The following is a 20,001-nucleotide window of genomic DNA, read 5'->3' as shown; positions in this document are numbered from 1 at the left end:
CCTAAAGGATTTACTTGCATCAGCTTCTTTCTCTCCATCAAAGCTGTCAGGGATGTGTGGCTTTCTTCTTCATTATGTTCTTTATCTTCTTCAGAATATTCACCACTCAAAGATGTGTTCATCCCTTTACAAAGAATGTTTGCACATTCATTGGCATAATGACCATAACCTTGACATTCATGACAATGCACCATGTCAATCTTCTTTGCAGTAGGCTCTTCCTTTACTTCCAGCATAAGTAAAGGCTTTTGAGGATTAGGAAACTTCCTTTGTGATTGATCAGGCTCGCCTATTCTCAGAGTTTTGTTAGCAACCAGAAAAAGTGGAGCTTTGAGTTTTTGATCGGTCTTCTTTGTCTCCCTCATCTTCTTCAGATAATCACCAAACTTCTTTATGATGAGTGAGATTGAGTCATCTCCCAAATCCGATTCAAATACTTCTCGAGGTTTGAAGAATGAGTTTGCTGTTGTTGACTCCATAATATTCCTGAAAAAATAATCCAGAATCAGCTCTTAGTGTATCAAGAGTAGGCTCTGATACCACTAGTAAGGGATATCATGGTACATAAAAATTATCAGAATCAGATGTTGTCACTAGATGTTGACAACATCCTACACAACATGCAACGAAAATAGTAAAACATGAATAGTAACAGCAAACCAATAATATAAATACTCAAGAGTAAATATGCGCAAGTACTAAAGTAATAAAAGGTTGCACATACAAACAGATTCAGATATTGTCACTAGGTGTTGGCAACATCTTCAATAACACCTTGAGTAACATGCATCAGAATTTATGAAAGCATGAATAAAATAGATAAGCAACCAAACAAATCAGACTCAAATATTTAAGCAAGAGTATAAAATACTCTTGCAACGCCTCAGGGCAAAACTTTCACTAGAAAATAAATCAAAGAGTTTTACAAACCCTAAAACTAATGAATTATTGTAAAAATCAATTGTCTCAAAGCATGTGAGAAAATAAAGAATAAATAAAAATAACTCCCTTAAAAGTCAACTGAAAGTAGAACAAAAAACCCAAGAAAGAAGTTGATCCTTGATGCCAAAATACGAGAGCAACACAGCTTCGATCACCAATCTTAAATGCTCTCAAACCTTCAAGGCATCAACGAAAAATAACGACCAGAGCTACTACGAGTCCTTCAGCTTTTCTATGATTCTCCATATCTTCTATGCGTATGCTGAAGTCTCTGACAATGTACGCTCAAAGCTCTCTTGGTCGTCTCACTCTCTCTTTTATTTTGTACGCTTAAATCTCTCTTCTACGGCTTGAAATCTCTCTTTTCTACGCTCTCTCATTTTTCTCCAATTCCGCAGATCTCTACGTTCTTTCTTCTATTTAAGCTTGTCAACTTATCTCCAAAAAATACTTGATCTTGTTTTCTTAATTCAAACTTAAATCTACAATGATAAGGAAACAAAGATAAGTTAGGAGATAAAAATATATTATGATAAGTGCATATCTCCTACAAAATAATCAAGCAAATATAGAAATATTTAAGCCATTTAAAATATAGAAATATATCATTCTATAATCCAATATAAAACAATTTCTATTTAAAATATGTCAACCAATAAGATATTTAAAAAGATCTAAATTTCAAGTCCAAGAAACCATATTTTAAATCTAGGAATATTATATTATCTCAATTCAAATCAAAACAATTCTAGTTTAAAATATATCAAACATATAGATAGAAAACAAAATTATCAACTATCAATCATAGAATGGCAAAACACATTAATACAATCTTTCAAAACATATAAAGATATCAAGAAATAATTAATTCCTTTCAGAAAGATAATAGTTAATACACAATGCATTTGAATTTGGTCGTTAATTGTGATTCTATATGGTCATGTATTCTTATAGCGCAAGCAAACGAAGGAGCCGAATGCATGAGAGATATTTTTGCACATGCATAGGAGACCTGATAGCATATTCGTGGACGAGCGCTCCAGATTGATTCATGTAAGTGTAGAAAATTTATAATTTGCAAATATTATTGAAAAGATACATATATAAAGTTTAACCACAGTAACAAATCATAATTATTTCGTAAAGAAACAAATGGAAGCCTATTTTCAAGAGGCTATGATCCATTATTGGAGGATGGGACCATCCCTGATGAACCTACATCCCATGAAATTAGTGAACAGTTCATGACCATCCCCGGTAGTCCGAGAATGGTAAGGTTGTATGGCTTGTCGAAGATAGCATCTACGATGTATCCCGAGGCCATGGCTTTACGTCTGAGAGGATCTGCCAGTGCAGGGCATTCTTTACAAGCTTTACGTGAGGAGGCACGTCAGTCATGGGATGATGCACGAGCAGCTACTCAAAGGGCCAAAGAAGCAGACGAGAGGACACTAGAAGCAACCCGAGAGTGCGCGGCATTGAGGACAGGTATGTCCTCATTAGAGGATTCTGTTCGTCTCTTACTTGGTCGTGCATCATCAGGCAGCGGCAATTCTTCACCCACGAGGATCATCGCGTGCTGCTCGGGTTGCCTCACCACATACACGCACGCCCTCACAAGGGAACATGGAAGCGAGTCGAAGTTCATCGGCAGGGAGGGGTTTACCGACGAGTAGAGGTACACCAAGGGAGAGGGTTTTCATGGCTGGAATATCATCACAAAGACGTACATCATCATTCCACATGGGCCCGCTCATGACTAGAGACGACGATGAGTACGATGATGATGATGAGACTCAACCTTGAATATGATAATTGGTTAAACAATTATGTGATTTGTATGTATATATAATGCTTTGGAAGCACTTGCATACACTGTTCTGAACCATTTTAGTTGTAAATGATTATTATTTAATTAGTCTAATAATGTATAATCTATTATTCGTGCAAACATTAATCAATTGCAAATTGTATTGCTGAAATTCATAAATCCTAAAAACTTGGCTAATAGTCACAGTTTTACCAAAATTGTGGCTTATTAGCCCCTCTTTTTTATTAAAACCGTGGCTAAATTTGTTGAACCGTCGGTAGAAATGTGGTGGTTAACTCTAGCCACGGTGCATTTAGCTAGCCATAGATTCAAAAACCGTGGCTAAAATAATTCAATATTTAGCCACATTTTAGCCGTGACTAAATCCAAAAATTTTTTGTAGTGGCTTCAGTGTTTCTGAACTACTGCTCATCCTTTAGGTTGTATTTGGGTTGATGACTTTTAAATATAATCAAATGTAAATTTGTTATTTAAAAAAATAAGATCATTAACTTTAAATCCACAGTTTTCATATTTATATAATATTTCATGTTAATTAGAATGCATAAATTTCAAGTTCCCCCACTAATCGTTTCAATGATTTGAAATTAAGATATGAATTTAAAATATTTCATTTTTAACCGTAAAACTATAATCGAAATCCATATATTTCAGATTCTCCTTACCAAACGCAACCTTATTTCTTTTTTAGGTTGCATTTATTTATTTAAATACTTTTTTGAGGAAAGGTTGCATTTATCTTATTACAACTTTAAAGTTCGTTTTGGCCTTCACTGTTGTTATTTGATGGTAATTTACGTTGGAATCGTTAGTTCCAACAACAATCTTCCATCGATCTCACTTAATTCCGAATCATAATTTGAATTTTGGGCAGGACACACTGTTTTAGTTTAACATACAACCGTCGATTGGAGTTGGTTCTGCTTATACGCCTTTTGGACACAATACTTGAACAAAAATTGTATGACGAGAAAATATTTAAGGTGAAACCGTACAATTAACACACCTGGAGATGCTGGAAAAATGAATAAACCTTGAATCAAGGCAAGGGAATGTCCGGATGAGTTGCTTTCTCTTCATTCCTCATGCTCTTGAAGAGTAGTGGAAAGACCATGGTCTTCCAGTGCGGTGTCCCCAGGTGAAATTGCTTGTTGCTCTGAGTTCACCAACCTCGTAAGACCATTCTGTCTCAGGTATGTGTCCAAAGGCAAGCTTGCTTCGTGAAGCAAACTCATCATGCTGATGCGGGATGGTGCTGCTGTATGTTCTTGGCCTGGACAGCAATTCAAGTCCAATCCTCCTCCCTTCAGAATTTCTGCATATTCTTGAGATTGACCATCACTCTGGCAACTGAAAAGTGGTTCACTTTCTGATCTTCCATTACCAACTTGAGATATCACCTGACTAGGGATGCTATCAACCTCTACTTCGTCCTTATAATCAGCAGACGCAAACTGATTCCTCTGAGCAATTTCTGCTTCACGCTCTGACTGGCGCTTCTTCTTGCGCATCATCAAGGTCTTGAAGCGTCGTTTGACTGTCAAGCAAACATTGCAAACGCATGTGGGCTTGTGTTTACCTTTCCCGCTAGGAGGCTGTATGCACACAATGCATGAGCACCCTGGACGATGCCTAGGATGTTTTGTGGTAGTTGCTGCAACATAAGTTGGCTCGCTATCACCATCAACACCTGCTGCATTAGCTAGAGCCCCCAGGTCCTCGGATGCATCTGCCTGCAGTGATTTCAGGCTTGCTGCAATCCTTTGTTTTTTGAACTCTACATGACCGAATAATTATTTTGGTTTGTGAGAAATTTTCAGTAAACCAAATAAAATTGACAATATACCTCGCACAGTTTTTCTTGCAGAACTTAAATACAAGCATGTGTACATGCACTCAACAAGCAACTTCAGTGAGAGGCCAAAAGGCCAGAGAATCAAAGAGGGTGTTGTGCATTAACACATGTATCAATTACATTAGTGCTTGTGAACAATACAGAAGCCATTACCCATCCCTCCTCTCTTCTAATATTCTTGGGGAAAAAGAGGAAAGATAATATAGCATCTCAAAATCAGCCTGTTACTTTGTTTAAGGTCATGGACATAAATACGGTACCCTTGTTCATTCTGAGAAGACTTTCAAGTTCCCTGAAGCCTAATTCATCTGGTGCAGAACATGAGCATCTGACCCCCCAAAAAAAAAACGAAGTATTCCGTCATAAATTTCTGATTATCGCAGCCAAAAAATTAAAGCCTTCCTAATTTCTGTTAAATAAAGATCAGAAAACCCAACCAACCTGGTCAGATCTTGGACATTGTCCTGACATTTCCATTTGGAAGAGAGGAGGAAATCAACAGGCAGTTTTCTCCATTTAAAGCAGCTATCACACTGAGCCCACTGCTCCTGCTCCCTGGATAGATCATTTAAATCTTTAGACCCACAGAAAAACCAATTACGATTTTAAATATTAAAAAATTGTAAAACTATACATGTAGGCATGTCCATGAATTAAACCAAGTAACTTAATTAAAACTGTAGTTCAGCATGCCGAACTGCTTGAGTTCTAATCCAATAAATTGTCCATCATAAATAATGGCTAGATAAAATATGATGCCACCCACTTTGTGAATAAAAACATTAATCAATGGGCACATCCACCATAACAGTTGGTTATATGGGTTATAATTGTACTTCATAGCCACACATAATTATGACGTGAAGTACAGATTGGTGGACATGTCTAAATGGAATTAAGGAAACCTTTGGAAGAAACTTTTTACTTTAGAGAATAAAATTACAGGTGAACATCATACATAAGAAGTAGCAAAATTTGACTTAGGCATGCATGGAATATAATAAAATTTTGGCTGTTATGCACTTACAGGGGCTCCAAAGACTGTGAGCCTTCAGTGCAAAAAATAATACCTCTTTCAACTTTTTGTTCGTAATGAATTGCATGAGAAAATTACTCTTGATAGTTTTTGTTTGATGGACCCAATATGTTATCATGGTACAAATCCATGTCAAGTAGCTATTACAACACCTTCGTCCTTACATTGCTACAGTTACTCTAGTATTTAATGGGATCAAACTTGTCCAAACTCTTGGAGTTCATGAAACAGTGTTGCAACATGTCTGCCAAAAAAAGAGAGAGAAAAAAAGGACACATACACACAGATATCGAAAACATCTTACCCGGATACACGAACAATAAAAATACTCCTCTTCCCAAAAACAGGTGGTTCCTGCAGATAGTTAGCATTGCTGCATCAGTATAAAAAACCTGAGATTCTCAACAATGATGACTTGATATCTTGAAATTCAGAAGGTGTAACGAATATTCTTACTTCAAATTCTTCAAATTCATGGTCCTCAACCGTGATCGTGCTAGGCTTCACAGTAGGTGGTGGACGCAGCATATCCTGTACCTCTTCCCATGATAGTTTTAACTCCATTGCATCATGGCCATCAATTAGTAACCTCTTACTCTTCAACCCAATATTTCTGTTTCTTTTGCGCTCAGGAAGCAGCAATGTCTGGGACAGCAGATTCTCTCTCAACTTGGATTCATTATTCTCGGTATTGTAGACATGTGTTGACAACATAGCCACTGAAGAGTTCTTGCTTCCTTTCAGTGAGCAGAGATGGCCAGAATAGCCACTCATTAGGTTTAGATTTTCAGCAGCTGTTAAAGGAGGATCACTTTGAAAAGGGCCCCTATTCATTGGCGATATATATGAATCCTGCTAGGTTTAACATCACATATTTCAAAATATCAATTCCATGACAATCACCATCATATTCAGTTAAAAGATGGAACTTTCGTGATTTTATTACTCAGTATTACCCGAGATGAAGAAATATAGATAGCTAGCTACCTGCTGTGCAAGAATATTGTTTGATGCTTTCCGGAACCCCATCAAAAGTTTTCCTTCTGGCTCCATCCGACTGAAGGTTACTGAAAGGACATACCACAATGAGATGAAAAAAAGTAGAAGTAATTTTAACTGTGACCATAACTAATGAGAGAAATAGATGTATTCACAAATTTCAGGACCACAAAATTGATCTACACAACGTAAATCTACTAGTGGCATGTAATGATAAGATACAAAATTTAAATGTGTTTCAAACGCAATTGATTTACTTTTAACAATACCTGTATCTCCAGCTTGTAATTGCATTGACTGGATGCAAGGAGTCACACCTTCTAAAACATACATTCTGCTATTATTATTTGGCCAAAATCGGAATTGGAATACCCATTCATTGCCCTTCACATCCTGGATTCTCAGAGGAAGCCCCTCTGGCTGAGATATTAGTGGAAAATATGCCTGAACAAAACATAAAACTTAATCGATAACAGATAAAACAATAAAAAAAAAAAAAACAGATACAATGATTCTTTGATCTCTCTTTTTAGTTTTCTCAATTTTCCCTTTTGTCGTTTTCTTTTCCCTTTGTGGGGTTCTGAGATGATAACTATATAATCAAAAGCACAAATGAATTTACTCTGATCATTGCCCCTTGACATAATAATGTAACATTGAAACATTAAATAACTAACTTACTTCAGCACAGGCTTTAGGAAGAACCAGACGGCCAATTCGACCAGCATCACTGGCACTTAAAACCTTTTCAAATAATGGAACAATGGTAGAATTTGAGCTTGAAAATGAGTAAAAACTTAAGGAAATGGACAGCTTAAGAAGATGTCTGTTGTTTCATTAAGCTTAATAGAACTGTTTTAAAGAATTGGTCTCCAGTAAAACTTTTGATCTCTAAGGATACTCTCCAGAAATTTGCTGCAGCTCCAGATCTGTTATTCGAGGCCAATAACGAGGAAGCAATTGATTCTTAACTCGTCCTTCCACCGGTGGTCTTGCCACACGTAGTTGTGAAATATTGCTGGAGTTTTTTTCTAGTCCTGCAGCAAAAACAGAAGTTGGGAGGCTGGGTGAGAGATGGAAAAGCTTACACGCCTGCTTCAAGGGAGTAATTGAGGTGCAGAACTCCCTTTCTTCAGCAATCAACCGAGGTAATAGATTTGAGTTCGATGAAGCAGACAAGCCAATACTCAAGTCTGTCTGAATCATACATTCTTGCAATGCTTCAAAATCTTTTGGTGGGTCAGCAGATGATATATTAAAACTTGGTAATGCTTCATGCCCTATTTCTCCAGGACGAGGAAAATATTCTTCCGGTTTCAGAGGAGTTGTCTCAACATTTTGGGATGGGGGCTGCTCTAAGCAGAAGTTTTTGTCATCTTCATCAGAATGTCCAGATGGTATCTTGTCCATGTGTTGATTAATACCAGCAGAGGAAAGGGCAAATGCTTTAGGTTTTTCTTGACACGGTGTCTGCATAAAGCTTTGGATGAATCAGAGATTACGCAGATTTGTATAGAAGGAACTTTAAAAACTTCACATAGTTAAGCAGTTGAGTTTTATCATTATTTCATCCGCATAATACAAAGTACAAACTAACCAAATACTAGACTTTGTAAATGATAATTCAAAAATCATTTTTTTCCTCAGCAGAACCCAAAAATAATAATAAACCACCAAAAGGAAGGAATTTATGAATACTTTGATTTCTTACGGCATTTTAAAAGACCAACCATAGTAAAAAAGTAAGAGAAAATATATCCAAAGAGATTAAAAAATGAATCAGTATCAAGTACCTCCGATCTGCTTAATATTCCAACTATTGTAGAGAAAATGGTTTTAGTTTAAGATTTTATTTTGAGACAATACATATGGCCCCCATTGAATAGACATTCCAAAAATAAAATATTGAATAAAAAGAGAGTTGTCAGGTGCATCAGAAAAACGTTAAAGGATACAGCATCCAACATACAGTGTTCACATTTTAAGCATTCAGATATTAATCTTACACAAGGAAGCTTGGAACTCTTGGTGCAGCCGATGCAATTTACACCACCGGTGTCAAGTACTTCCAGTAAAGAATTAGAAGCAATGCATCCACAATGAAGACGCTGCCAATGCAAAACAGATAACTTTTATCAATAAAAAATAAATAGGAGTGTCACCCAAGCAATCCACCAGCTCACCTTCCCACACATACTGCACTCTCGCCAACCAGTGTCCTCTGAGTGGAACATTTCACAGAAGATTAACTGTTTATAGGCATCCCTGTGATCAACCCATGCAATAGTGCAGAATGAGTCTATCAAGTTTCATAATGCTACTATAGAATTGAAAATGCAACTCTACTAGGTGGCTTTCATTTAATAACACTTGTATTTGTTCTGCAATATTTTCCTTTCCACATCATTGTGGATTGTGGCATCAAGGTTTTGTTCTTAGCTACAAACTATGCTTTGTCTAACTGAACAAAATGGTACCACATCCTGGGGTTTTGGTTTGAAATGTTTAACATCAACCATTAACTGATGATCAGAAGATGACTCAGATAAAAAAATTATCATGAGACAAGCGGAAATATATCAAAGGCCAAAGCTTGTAGTCACTCCATAGTGCCAGATGTAGTTTTCAAAGGAATATCAACAAGAGGAATATTTGTTTGTTACAACTTGCTTTACAACAAAAAATTCCTCAGAAGCTTAGTTGGACAACTCGAGAAGGATTACTCGGTTATTTTAAAGATAGAAGTTCGAAACTTATTATGTAGATGGAAGAAATCCTTTTTGCATTTTAAAGTGTTTATCTCTGAATTGGCAACAAAGTAACTCGTGTTCATTACCCAAATTGGAAGGTAAATCTAAGTTTAGTCACAAATGGTTGTGCCACGTTAGTTGTTCAGAATTTATCAAACATTGAACAAATGCGTGCATTCTGAAATCCATCAGCAGAGCAAGCAATCCAGTTTGCCATTTACAAAATGAAATATATGACCGTCAACAGAAAAATTGCAACTGGTTCATAAAGATGTTTGTGGTCAATGAAGAACACCTTTCACAATAGTAGCATGTTGTTTATTAAATCACTAAAGATATAGCCATAACTTGTATTCTAGCCTTCAACTACTGGGTACAAAAGAGCTGCAAATGACTCCAAGTGGTTTGCAACAAAGAGTAAGGATATTTGTATGATTGAAAAGAATTCACAAGTGGACATTATTTAATAGATTACATCAGAATGGAGTAAAGATTGGAGTTTGCGACAAGAGTAGCAAGGAGGAGTATTGAATTGCAATCAACTGTATGTAGATACTCAAATATGGCCATACATAGTGTTGGATACGCCTTGAATGTGAAACAACGGATAAAGTTTGAATTTGGCTGGTAAGCATTTGAAAATAAAATCAAAATAGACATTCGGACATTGTATCCAACACAATGTATAAGAGGGTGGATACTAAGGGCTATTTTGTAACTCTAAAGTCCATGTTCATAAAGACAGACACGCACGGAAAATATACATTGTTGAAGTTATTCACAAACACAAATTGAACTTATAATATGACATAGATATTATGTCCAATGGTATGATTAATTAATTTTTAAAAACCAAATTTAAAGTATGGTTAAGGAAATTTTTTCATAACTTGATATGATTTTTTGTTATTTTCTAGTTCATTTCAAACATGAAAGTTGAAATTTTTAAATTTGAAAATTCAATCAATATTGTTAATTGATTAGCTTTGTTTTCTCTTTGGGAACTGCATTTAATGAAGATTGATGTCAGACTTTTAGTGGTTTTAATTAATTATCCAAAAAATGAGTGAAAATTATTTTTCATCACTTGCGTTTGTTCTACACTTTTCTCCTTTCCCAGTTTCTGCATCATTGCATTTATTCTTAGCTACAAATTATGGTTTGATGAAACCAATAGATATGCAAAATTTCTTCAGCTTATCAGTTATCAGTGGAGTGAAGATGATTCAAAAAAAAAAAATAAAGGAAGATATCATTGATTCTTTTTATAAAATGTTGCTTTTGAGCAACCCAAAACATCCAAAAAATTATATATAAATGAAGTATATATGCATCCAATCAATTGCTAAAAAACAATGAAACGGTGGTGATATGTGTAAGCTGAAAAAGAAGTTCAAATATTCAAGAGAGAGACCATTAAGTTCATACCCACAATTATCACAGAGTGTTGCCAATTCACCAGATCGCAAAGGCCAACCCTTTTTCCACACCAGCGAGTTTGACGAAGCACAGGCCCCATTCATGCACACCCTATCCTCCATTTTCCACACTTGAAAGAGGCGAAGAAAGAATGCAAGAATGAGTACGTCACCAAATAAGCAAACAAAAAAATTTAAGTACAAACACATGTACATGGTATAAATGAAAAGAAACAGGTGAAGTAGGAACTCACCAACTTATAACAGCGAAAAAGAAATCATTTTGCGCGACTTTTGTGTTGGAAGTAGAACTTTTGGACGCCGGAGAGTGGCAGAGGCAGCGGCGTTTCAAAAGGAGATGTAGCGGAGAAGTAGAACAAACCGGAGACTGGATGGGTGAAGAAAAGGTTGATGGAGCAGAGAGAGGCAAATTTGTGGGGGGAACAATTAGATACACTCCGTACAGTACATACTGCTTTTATCAATGTTATATAATATATATATATATATATATATATACATACCTGTGTATACTAAATTCTTGATTTAAATATCAAAATTGATATAAACATAAAAATAATTAAATGAAATATATAGTATTATTGATATATTATCATCATTGATGAAGGTGAGATTGGAATGGTGGCGCCCACTGGGCACTACTCTTCCCAGAATTGTCAAGTGCTGTTAGTGTTTGGTGCACGCTCGCTTTTATGTTTGGTTTTGAAGCAATCATCATATCATTACGTTGCTTTCTTTGTTGGTTTTATTTCTTAATTAATTGCAACTGACGTCCCACATTCGTCACGACCACGTCGTCTTTGGCATGCAATCGACTTCATTGTTGAAAGTTGGCTTAAAAGCTACAGATTAGAAAAGGGAAAAGGAATTAACAATAATAATCCCAGCAGGCAGTAGGTTCATGTACACTTTGTGGGCCAAGGTTTCATTGCCGGTTTCCTTTTAGGCACCACCCCTCTTTTCAATGCCGAACCATAAACACAAGAAGCATGTAGAGAGCGACCTTGTCGATTCAACTCACTAATCACTACATCATAGTGATTTGCACAAGGCTTGTGCAGCAGCATCAAAACCAGTAATGCCATGTCAACATATCCTGTACCACAAAGTGATCGAGTGACAACGCCCAAGGTGAATGTCCTAGGAGAGTGTCCGATCATGACCATCTCATTCAAAACCATGAAAGCTTTGTCCAACTCCTTTCCATTGCTCAAGGATTCTACCACCAGATCATAAGCACAAGGATAGATGGTGTATTGGCCTTTCCTCATGTCATCAAACAAATCAGACACATGTTTCACCAGCTCTCGCTCTTCCCGAGAACATCTGCAAACCCCTCTCAACAAGGTGTTCATCATCCTTTCATCGGCTCTAAAACCAATTTCAACCATTTCCTTATAGACCCCCAAAGCTGCTCTAACCTTTCCCCATTTGATCAATCCATGGAACAGTGTACTATAGCTTATGTAGTCCGGCCTGCAATTTATCTCCTTCATTCGCTTCAACAAGCCAATACCACTTAAAGGCCTTCCCTCTTTGAAGAAGCCATTTAACAAAGTGTTGAAAGTAACCACACTGGGAGTCAAGTCCATTTGTACAGCTTCATCTAGCAACTCTAATGCCTCATTTGACCTGCCCACTTTACACAAACCATTCATCACTGCAGTGTAGGTATAAATATCCGGTCTTAAAGAAGATCTTTTGACGTCCGTGAGCAAGTCATAAGCTTCTTCTACTTTCCCAACATAGCACAACCCTTTCAATAAGCAATTGTACGTATTGATTGTGGGCTGACAACCGATTCTGGACATAACGTCGAACACTTGCAAGGCATCTTGCAATCTTCCGATTTTACAAAATGAATTTATCAAAGTAGTGAAAGTAGCGATAGTGGGCTCAAACCCATTCTCCAACATGCACTCCAGAAAATGTTTGGCCTCCATCGGTTTCTTAAGCTGACAATAAAAGCATACCAATATTGAATATGTCCAATTATCCTGAGCTAAACCTAAAGATGGTAGCTGGGATATCAGTTTCAGTGCCATTTCAAACTTATCCGATGCAATAAAAGACACCAGAATCTCATTAAAGTCGGTTATGGTTGTAATTGACAATCCTCCATTTTTCTTGAAAATTTCGACAGTTCGTGAAGAAGGAAGAGTATCAAGAAAATCGTGGACTGGCAATTCCCTTGCGCATTTACAGGCATAAAAATCAGAGGCAAAGAATTGGTGTGTGTATGTTCGATTGTTGATGAGACGGAGACGGGCATTGAGCGAAGAGAATGGAGTGGACGAGGGGCAGAATAGCGAAGAAGAATAAGAGGAAAGAATGCTCATCATGGATCTCTCATAACATTAGTTAGTTACGCTCCGGCTGGTAGCTTAGATTAGGTAAAATAACGTCTTTTAAAATGGGACAATCCCTCGTTTGGTTGTGATGCGAAGATAAAATGGATTTTCGGGTGGTGGGTGAAAACCCAGGCGGTTAAACAATGAGTTCCCTCGTCTTCTTGAAGAGGAAATCTACACTCCAGAAAGCAAGAAAACTCATAAGTGAGAAGCCTTTCGGCGTCACCACTTCGATGCTTAAGTCAAAATAAGATGCAAGGAATGGGCTTAGAAATTTGAGAGAATGAGTGTGTGCGCGAGATATGTGATAGGTGATAATGAACGTACCTCGATCAGGCCCAGGAGCTTGTATTTATACTCGACAGACTGGGTTGTTTAATGATTACACAGTATGGGCTTACATGATGATCATAAATGCGATGGGACATCATTAAATATGACTAGATGTTTTACGCAATATCTATACAAACCTATACCGTTGTAACGTAATTACTGACGAATTTGCCCGTAATAGAAGTCAACGAATGTAAGACAGACGTGGCCTCTTCTTAGCCTTGGAAAATATAAAACTCGAGTTCTACTGTCCTGCCGGATTTTTTTGCCTTTCCAATCTTTGAACCCTTTCTCCTGAATGCCCTGTCCTCATGTTTTACCCGGGCTCTAGTGATTACCCGGGCCCTTAAGGTCACCCGGGTCCTCAAGACTTCCCGGTCATGGAAGTCACCTGGGTTACCTTACTGGGGTATAACCACACCTCCCAAAATAGTTGGGCTAGTACCTGTTTTGTTGTCCCGAAAAGATTTCCTAATTAATATACACGTGGCACCCCTAGTCATGATCCCGGAGCATAGCCCAAGTCTGACGTTAGCCCTAACCGTCTCTTTAGTGTGCATGTGTCAGAAGCTTGTCAAGTTTTCTTCATTTATTTGAACACGCTTTGTACATCTTCACCATTTATTTTGAATTATACGACCCAGATTATTCAAAGTTTTAAGTTATATAATTCTCAACTTACTCACTCTTCTCCTTCACTATCTTCTTCTTCGCGAATATTCAGCACCCCGGCCCCTTCTCCAGAGCATTCAGCATCCCGTCTTTTGTTGGAAAACTGGCGTTCAGATCAATCACGATTGATACCCGGTGCAGCGGAAGTTTAAAATTTTATTATGGAACAATTTCATAGTGTGGGTATCAACCGTTCAACGATTAAATTATAAGTGTGTGTAAAATTAAATAACAATTATTAAATTTTACCTTCAATCTCGAAGCGAGATTATTGGACACCACACAGATTTCTCTGCGCTTCTTGTATCTCCCAGGAACTGATGAACTCCTTCAATCAGGTCCACGAATGAGGTTTAAATCCCTCTGACAGATTGCACTAGAAAATCTGTCAGAAGTTTTCTGCGAAGAGATTAAACGAATCTGATTCGTTATTCCTGACTGCGATTCAAAATCACAGACCGAAATTTTCTCACGCAGAGAAGGGAGGGGCGGCCGAATACTGAGAGAGGGAGACTAGGGTTTTCGATTTTTTTTCTCTCAAATTATGACCTGTTGTGTGTAATTTCTGTACTGCAATAACTTATTTATAATGCAGGCCACTAACACCTTAGGGCCCATTAGTCATAAGTTGAGGCCCGACAAGCAAAGCCCGCATGTTCAGAAATTAATATAAAATTCATCGTGACTCCGATTGATAAACCGATTTTACCAATGTGCACAGAAACCATTTCTGCACATTTTAAAGTCAAGATAAATTTTCCTGAATCTGAATTCAGTGGTTTCCAAAAATGTACATCCCTATGTCATTTTAGGAAATCCTACTCCCTTACTCTTATTTAAGAAGTCCAACTTCTTTATTCATTAAATTTAACTCTTTAAATTTAACTATCTCAACGGGGATTAAAACTCCATTACACTGTGTGACCCTCAATGGTTCAGGGATACAGCTAGCCGTGGGCTCACAACTCCTTGTGACTCGGAACAACGATTTCCGACTTGCCCAACGAATCATGGTAAAGCGCCTAGCAACATCGCCCCATGATTCCCTAGGTATCACTGATAGTGCCTACAAGAACCAGTAGATTTTGGTTAGCGTACAGTACGGTCCCTTCATCCATATATCCCGATCGAATCAACAACCATTGGTATATCGAGAGTCGCTCAAGATTCGATAACTATGCAATACATCTTGAAGATCAAATTAGTGACATCGCATGTGCTACTAAGAAACCATTTCTTAAATCACATCAAGTACTCTGGCCAGAGATTTGTCACACTAATATCTCCTCAGATCGCATAGGATATCCACACTCGCAAGTATGTGGTGAATCCTTGACAACAATGCATCGACTCCTATATGTGTTGTAACTGTACCCAATCCCGACACCTGATGACCCCCATAGAGTCGGTAAACGAGTCAAAGCACAGTACTAGCATATAGAGTCTCCATGATGTTTCAAGTAGTAAGGACTAATGGTGTACAACCAAAACCGCGGACTTTATCCACTCGATAAGTGATAACCACTTGGAAAGTCCGGATAGGGTAGTTCGATTATTCATCCTATGAATATCCATTTGCATGCTTCGAACATCTCCATGTTCCTTACCAATGAAACGTGGTACTCCGCATCGCAAATGCTAGTCTCAAACTCGAGCGATCCTTATCCTTATTCTCGGACGGCTCAATCGACTAGGAACAGTTTAGAATATACAGTGACTATAAGATGTATTTCATGATAGACATCCCCATGTTCTACCACATCTTACATACACTATAGTATATTCAAGGTCTTTATCAAAACAACAATAGTATATCACAATATAACAATATGAAGAAAGATAAAGTCATTGCCATTAATAAAAGTGTAAATTGTATTAAACAAAAGATCGTTTGTACAAAAAGTCATCAAAGCCCATAGCCACAAGTTGGCTCACTGGGCACCCACTCTTTCAATCTCCCACTTGCCCTATAGCCAACTAGTCATACTACGTAGACCCATTGCTTCGCGATGTTTGTCAAACAATGGTCCTGGCAAGGGCTTAGTAAGCGGATCAGCGATATTGTCTGCAGAGGCCACTCGTTCGACAGTGATGTCTCCTCTTTCCACAATCTCCCGGATGATGTGGTATTTCCTCAGTACGTGTTTGGATCTTTGATGAGACCTTGGTTCCTTTGCTTGAGCAACGGCACCCGTGTTGTCACAGTACACCGGGACTGGACCAACAAATTCAGGAATGACGCCCAACTCTTGGACGAACTTCCTCATCCAAACGGCCTCTTTAGCAGCAGCTGATGCTGCAATGTATTCAGCCTCAGTGGTGGAATCCGCTGTGGTGTCCTGCTTGGAACTCTTCCAAGAGACAGCACCGCCATTGAGCATGAACACAAATCCAGAGGTTGACTTCGAGTCATCCACGTCACTTTGGAAGCTAGAGTCGGTATAGCCTTCCAATTTCAGATCTCGTCCTCCATATACCATGAACATATTCTTAGTCCTTCGTAAGTACTTAAGAATGTCCTTCACGGCTTTCCAATGCATTTGACCGGGATTAGCTTGATATCTGCTCGTGACACTCAGAGCAAATGCTACATCCGGTCTGGTAGATATCATCCCATACATGATACTACCAATAGCTGACGCATATGGTACATGTGTCATATTCTCTATCTCTGCATCAGTCTTGGGACACATAGACTTGGATAAAGAAACTCCATGACACATGGGTAGATGTCCTCTCTTGGACCCATCCATTGAAAACCGTTTCAATATGGTGTCGATGTAGGTTGATTGAGTGAGTCCTATCATTCTCTTAGATCTATCTCTATAGATCTGTATCCCAAGAATGTAGGATGCCTCACCCAAATCCTTCATCGAGAATCTACCTGATAACCATATCTTTGTTGACTGCAACATCCCTACATCATTCCCAATGAGTAGGATGTCATCAACATAAAGTACTAAGAATGCCACAGCATCCTTAACTATTTTCTTGTACACGCACGATTCCTCCGGGTTCTTGATGAAACCAAAATCTTTTATTGTTTCATCAAATTTCTGGTTCCAACTTCTTGATGCTTGTTTTAGACCATAAATTGATCTCTGAAGCTTGCATACCTTATGCTCGCTTCCCATGGATGTGAACCCCTCTGGCTGCTTCATATAGATTTCTTCCTTAATGTCTCCATTAAGAAAAGCAGTCTTCACATCAATTTGCCATATCTCATAGTCATACCATGCAGCTATGGCAATAAGGATTCTTATGGACTTGAACATTGCAACTGGTGAAAAGGTTTCATCATAGTCAACTCCTTGTCTTTGAGTATAACCTTTTGCCACCAATCGTGCCTTGTAGGTCAATACCTTACCATCAGGCCCAAGCTTTCTCTTGTAGATCCATTTACACCCTATTGGAACAATTCCATCAGGAGGATCTACTAAAGACCAAACTTGGTTTGTATGCATCGAATCCAATTCAGACTGCATAGCTTCAAGCCATAAATTTGAATCCGCATCAGAAATTGCTTCCTTGAAGTTTCTTGGATCACATCCAATGTCGGGTTCATCTTGATCCCCTTCAAGAAGAAGACCATATCGAACAGGAGGTCTAGAAGTCCTCTCGGATCTTCTAGGTTCAGGCGTGTCCGGTAATGGTTCCTGAGGCGTAGGATCGTTATTTTGTATTTCGGGTTCTTCTCGAACTTCTTCGAGTTCCATCATCTCGCCTCTCTTATCCAATAAGAACTCCTTCTCCAAGAAGGTGGCATTCCTAGAAACAAACACCTTTGTTTCAGCAGGATAATAGAAATAATATCCGATTGAATTCTTCGGATACCCTACAAAATAACATAAGCTGGATCGACTATCCAACTTATCTCCCACTGTCCGCTTCACGTAAGCAGGACATCCCCAAATCCTCAAGTACAAATACTTAGGAGCTTTGCCATTCCATAACTCGTATGGTGTTTTGTCCACTGCTTTAGTGTGGACGTTGTTCAACAACAATACCGCCGTTTCAAGCGCATAGCCCCAAAACGAAGGTGGAAGCTCAGTGAAGCTCATCATGGATCGAACCATGTCCAACAAAGTTCGATTACGACGCTCCGATACACCATTCAGCTGTGGTGTCATAGGAGGAGTCCACTGAGAGAGAATCCCATTCTCTTTTAGATAGTCTAAAAACTCGGTACTTAAGTATTCTCCACCTCGATCCGATCGAAGTGCTTTAATACTTTTACCTAGCTTGTTTTCTACTTCAGCCTTGAATTCTTTGAACTTTTCAAATGCTTCATACTTATATTTCATTAAATATAAATACCCATACCTTGAATAATCATCAGTAAAGGTAATGAAGTAGGTGTGGCCATGTTGAGTCCCAACTCTAAATGGACCACAAACATCTGTATGGATCAAATCCAACAGATTTTGACTACGCTCAGGTTTCCCCTTAAAAGGAGATTTAGTCATTTTCCCTTTTAGGCAGGATTCACAAGTAGGTAGAGAGTTAATATCAGACATATCAAACATGTCCTCTCCCACTAGCTTGTTCATCCTCCTTGAGGAAATATGACCTAGTCTAGCGTGCCAAAGGTTTGCCGGGTTTTGACTATCGATTTTCCTTTTGTTTGTTGTCGCCGGTTTATCAACATAATTTATTGGAACGTCTTTTAGTTTTAAGTTGTATAGATCGTTTTCAAGTTGTCCATTTCCAATCAAACATTCATTCTTGTAAATATTGCAAATCCCATTCACAAAATTGCAAGAATAACCATCTCTATCTAGCATAGAAACAGAAATAATGTTTTTAATTAAATCCGGAACAAATAAAACATCTCTTAAAAATAACTTAAAACCGTTCTGCAAAAATGTCTCCTATAGCTTTGGATTTATCTCTGGAACCATTCCCGAGCCTTGACTGGGTCTCACCCATCCTTAGCCTATTACTTCTTGTCATCATTTGCAACTCATTGCAAATATGAGATCTACATCTGGTATCCAATACCCAAGAAGTAGTATTAAGAAAAACATTTTAATGTAAAACATACCCTTTGCAGTTCGCAACTGCTTGAGGTATTCCTTGCAGTTACGTTTCCAATGACCGGGTTTCTTGCAATGATGGCAAACTTGTTTAGACTTGTCCAATTTTGCATGTAACATTTGGCCTTGAGATCATGGTCCAACCATTTCTCTAGTTCGGACAACCTTTCGGCAGTTACATCAGCCGGGGCTGTTTTCGGAGAAGCCTTTTCTAACACTTTAGAAAATCTTTTCCGAACTTAGGACAATCTTAACTTATGGAATCATTCTGTATTGTTTGCGCCAATAAGTTTGTTTTGTTGGAGAATAGAAACATGTGGATTACTGAGATGAAACAGACAATTATCGATGATTGTTTAAGCAATTTACTAAGACATAAAATAGGCGAATTTAATTTTATGAATCTCACTCCCACTATTTTAACGATTTCACTACCCTCTAGTGAAAACGGGAAACTTTTCCTTAGTGAGAACATGGAGTCCAATTGACAAACTTATGGTCCCGAATAATATCAGCCAACCATAATTCTCAAAAGGTAGAGCCCAATTGCTTCCAAAGCAACCCCCATGTATTTACCTCATGTCCAATAAGGGCCCAATAATATGACGCCGTTTATAGTGACATGTCAAGATGACCCATCAATATTAAGTTGTGATGGACGGTCGCCATGTGGATCCCCCAATAATATGAGCCGATCCCATGGGAGTTCCACCCAACTTACAACATTTGTCGATCCAATGTACAGCTTTCCGACGAA

General features: G+C 38.1%; 2 protein-coding genes across 2 annotated transcripts; both read right to left on the bottom strand.

The window, feature by feature from the left end:
- Positions 1-3,615: 3,615 nt before the first annotated feature.
- On the bottom strand, positions 3,616-11,287 carry LOC140887105 (B3 domain-containing transcription repressor VAL2-like). Its single transcript, XM_073294148.1, has 13 exons — positions 11,086-11,287; positions 10,842-10,962; positions 8,847-8,928; positions 8,670-8,771; positions 7,565-8,133; positions 7,345-7,441; positions 6,933-7,107; positions 6,652-6,731; positions 6,121-6,516; positions 5,969-6,018; positions 5,070-5,183; positions 4,889-4,956; positions 3,616-4,550 (listed from the first exon to the last, which is right to left on the bottom strand). The coding sequence occupies exons 2-13, from the start codon at positions 10,952-10,954 to the stop codon at positions 3,850-3,852; spliced, it is 2,547 nt and encodes an 848-aa protein (XP_073150249.1). The 5' UTR covers positions 10,955-10,962; positions 11,086-11,287; the 3' UTR covers positions 3,616-3,849.
- A 164-nt stretch (positions 11,288-11,451) lies between these two features.
- Positions 11,452-13,266, bottom strand: LOC140887106 (uncharacterized). The gene has a single exon (XM_073294149.1). The coding sequence runs from the start codon at positions 13,192-13,194 to the stop codon at positions 11,752-11,754; it is 1,443 nt and encodes a 480-aa protein (XP_073150250.1). The 5' UTR covers positions 13,195-13,266; the 3' UTR covers positions 11,452-11,751.
- Between the last annotated feature and the right edge of the window lie 6,735 nt (positions 13,267-20,001).

Source organism: Henckelia pumila, chromosome 3 (genome assembly GCF_033568475.1).
Source record: "Henckelia pumila isolate YLH828 chromosome 3, ASM3356847v2, whole genome shotgun sequence".
NCBI classification, from domain to species: domain Eukaryota; kingdom Viridiplantae; phylum Streptophyta; class Magnoliopsida; order Lamiales; family Gesneriaceae; genus Henckelia; species Henckelia pumila.
This window is presented reverse-complemented; position numbering and strand designations above follow the sequence as displayed.

Coding starts and splice junctions, on each gene's coding strand:
- LOC140887105 (XM_073294148.1), bottom strand. CDS start 10,954: ATGGAGGATAGGGTGTGCATGAATGGGGCCTGTGCTTCGTCAAACTCG. Junction 6,732..6,932: donor ATTACAAGCTGGAGATACAG/GTATTGTTAAAA, acceptor ATGTCCTTTCAG/TAACCTTCAGTCGGATGGAG. Junction 6,517..6,651: donor ACAATATTCTTGCACAGCAG/GTAGCTAGCTAT, acceptor TAAACCTAGCAG/GATTCATATATATCGCCAAT.
- LOC140887106 (XM_073294149.1), bottom strand. CDS start 13,194: ATGATGAGCATTCTTTCCTCTTATTCTTCTTCGCTATTCTGCCCCTCG.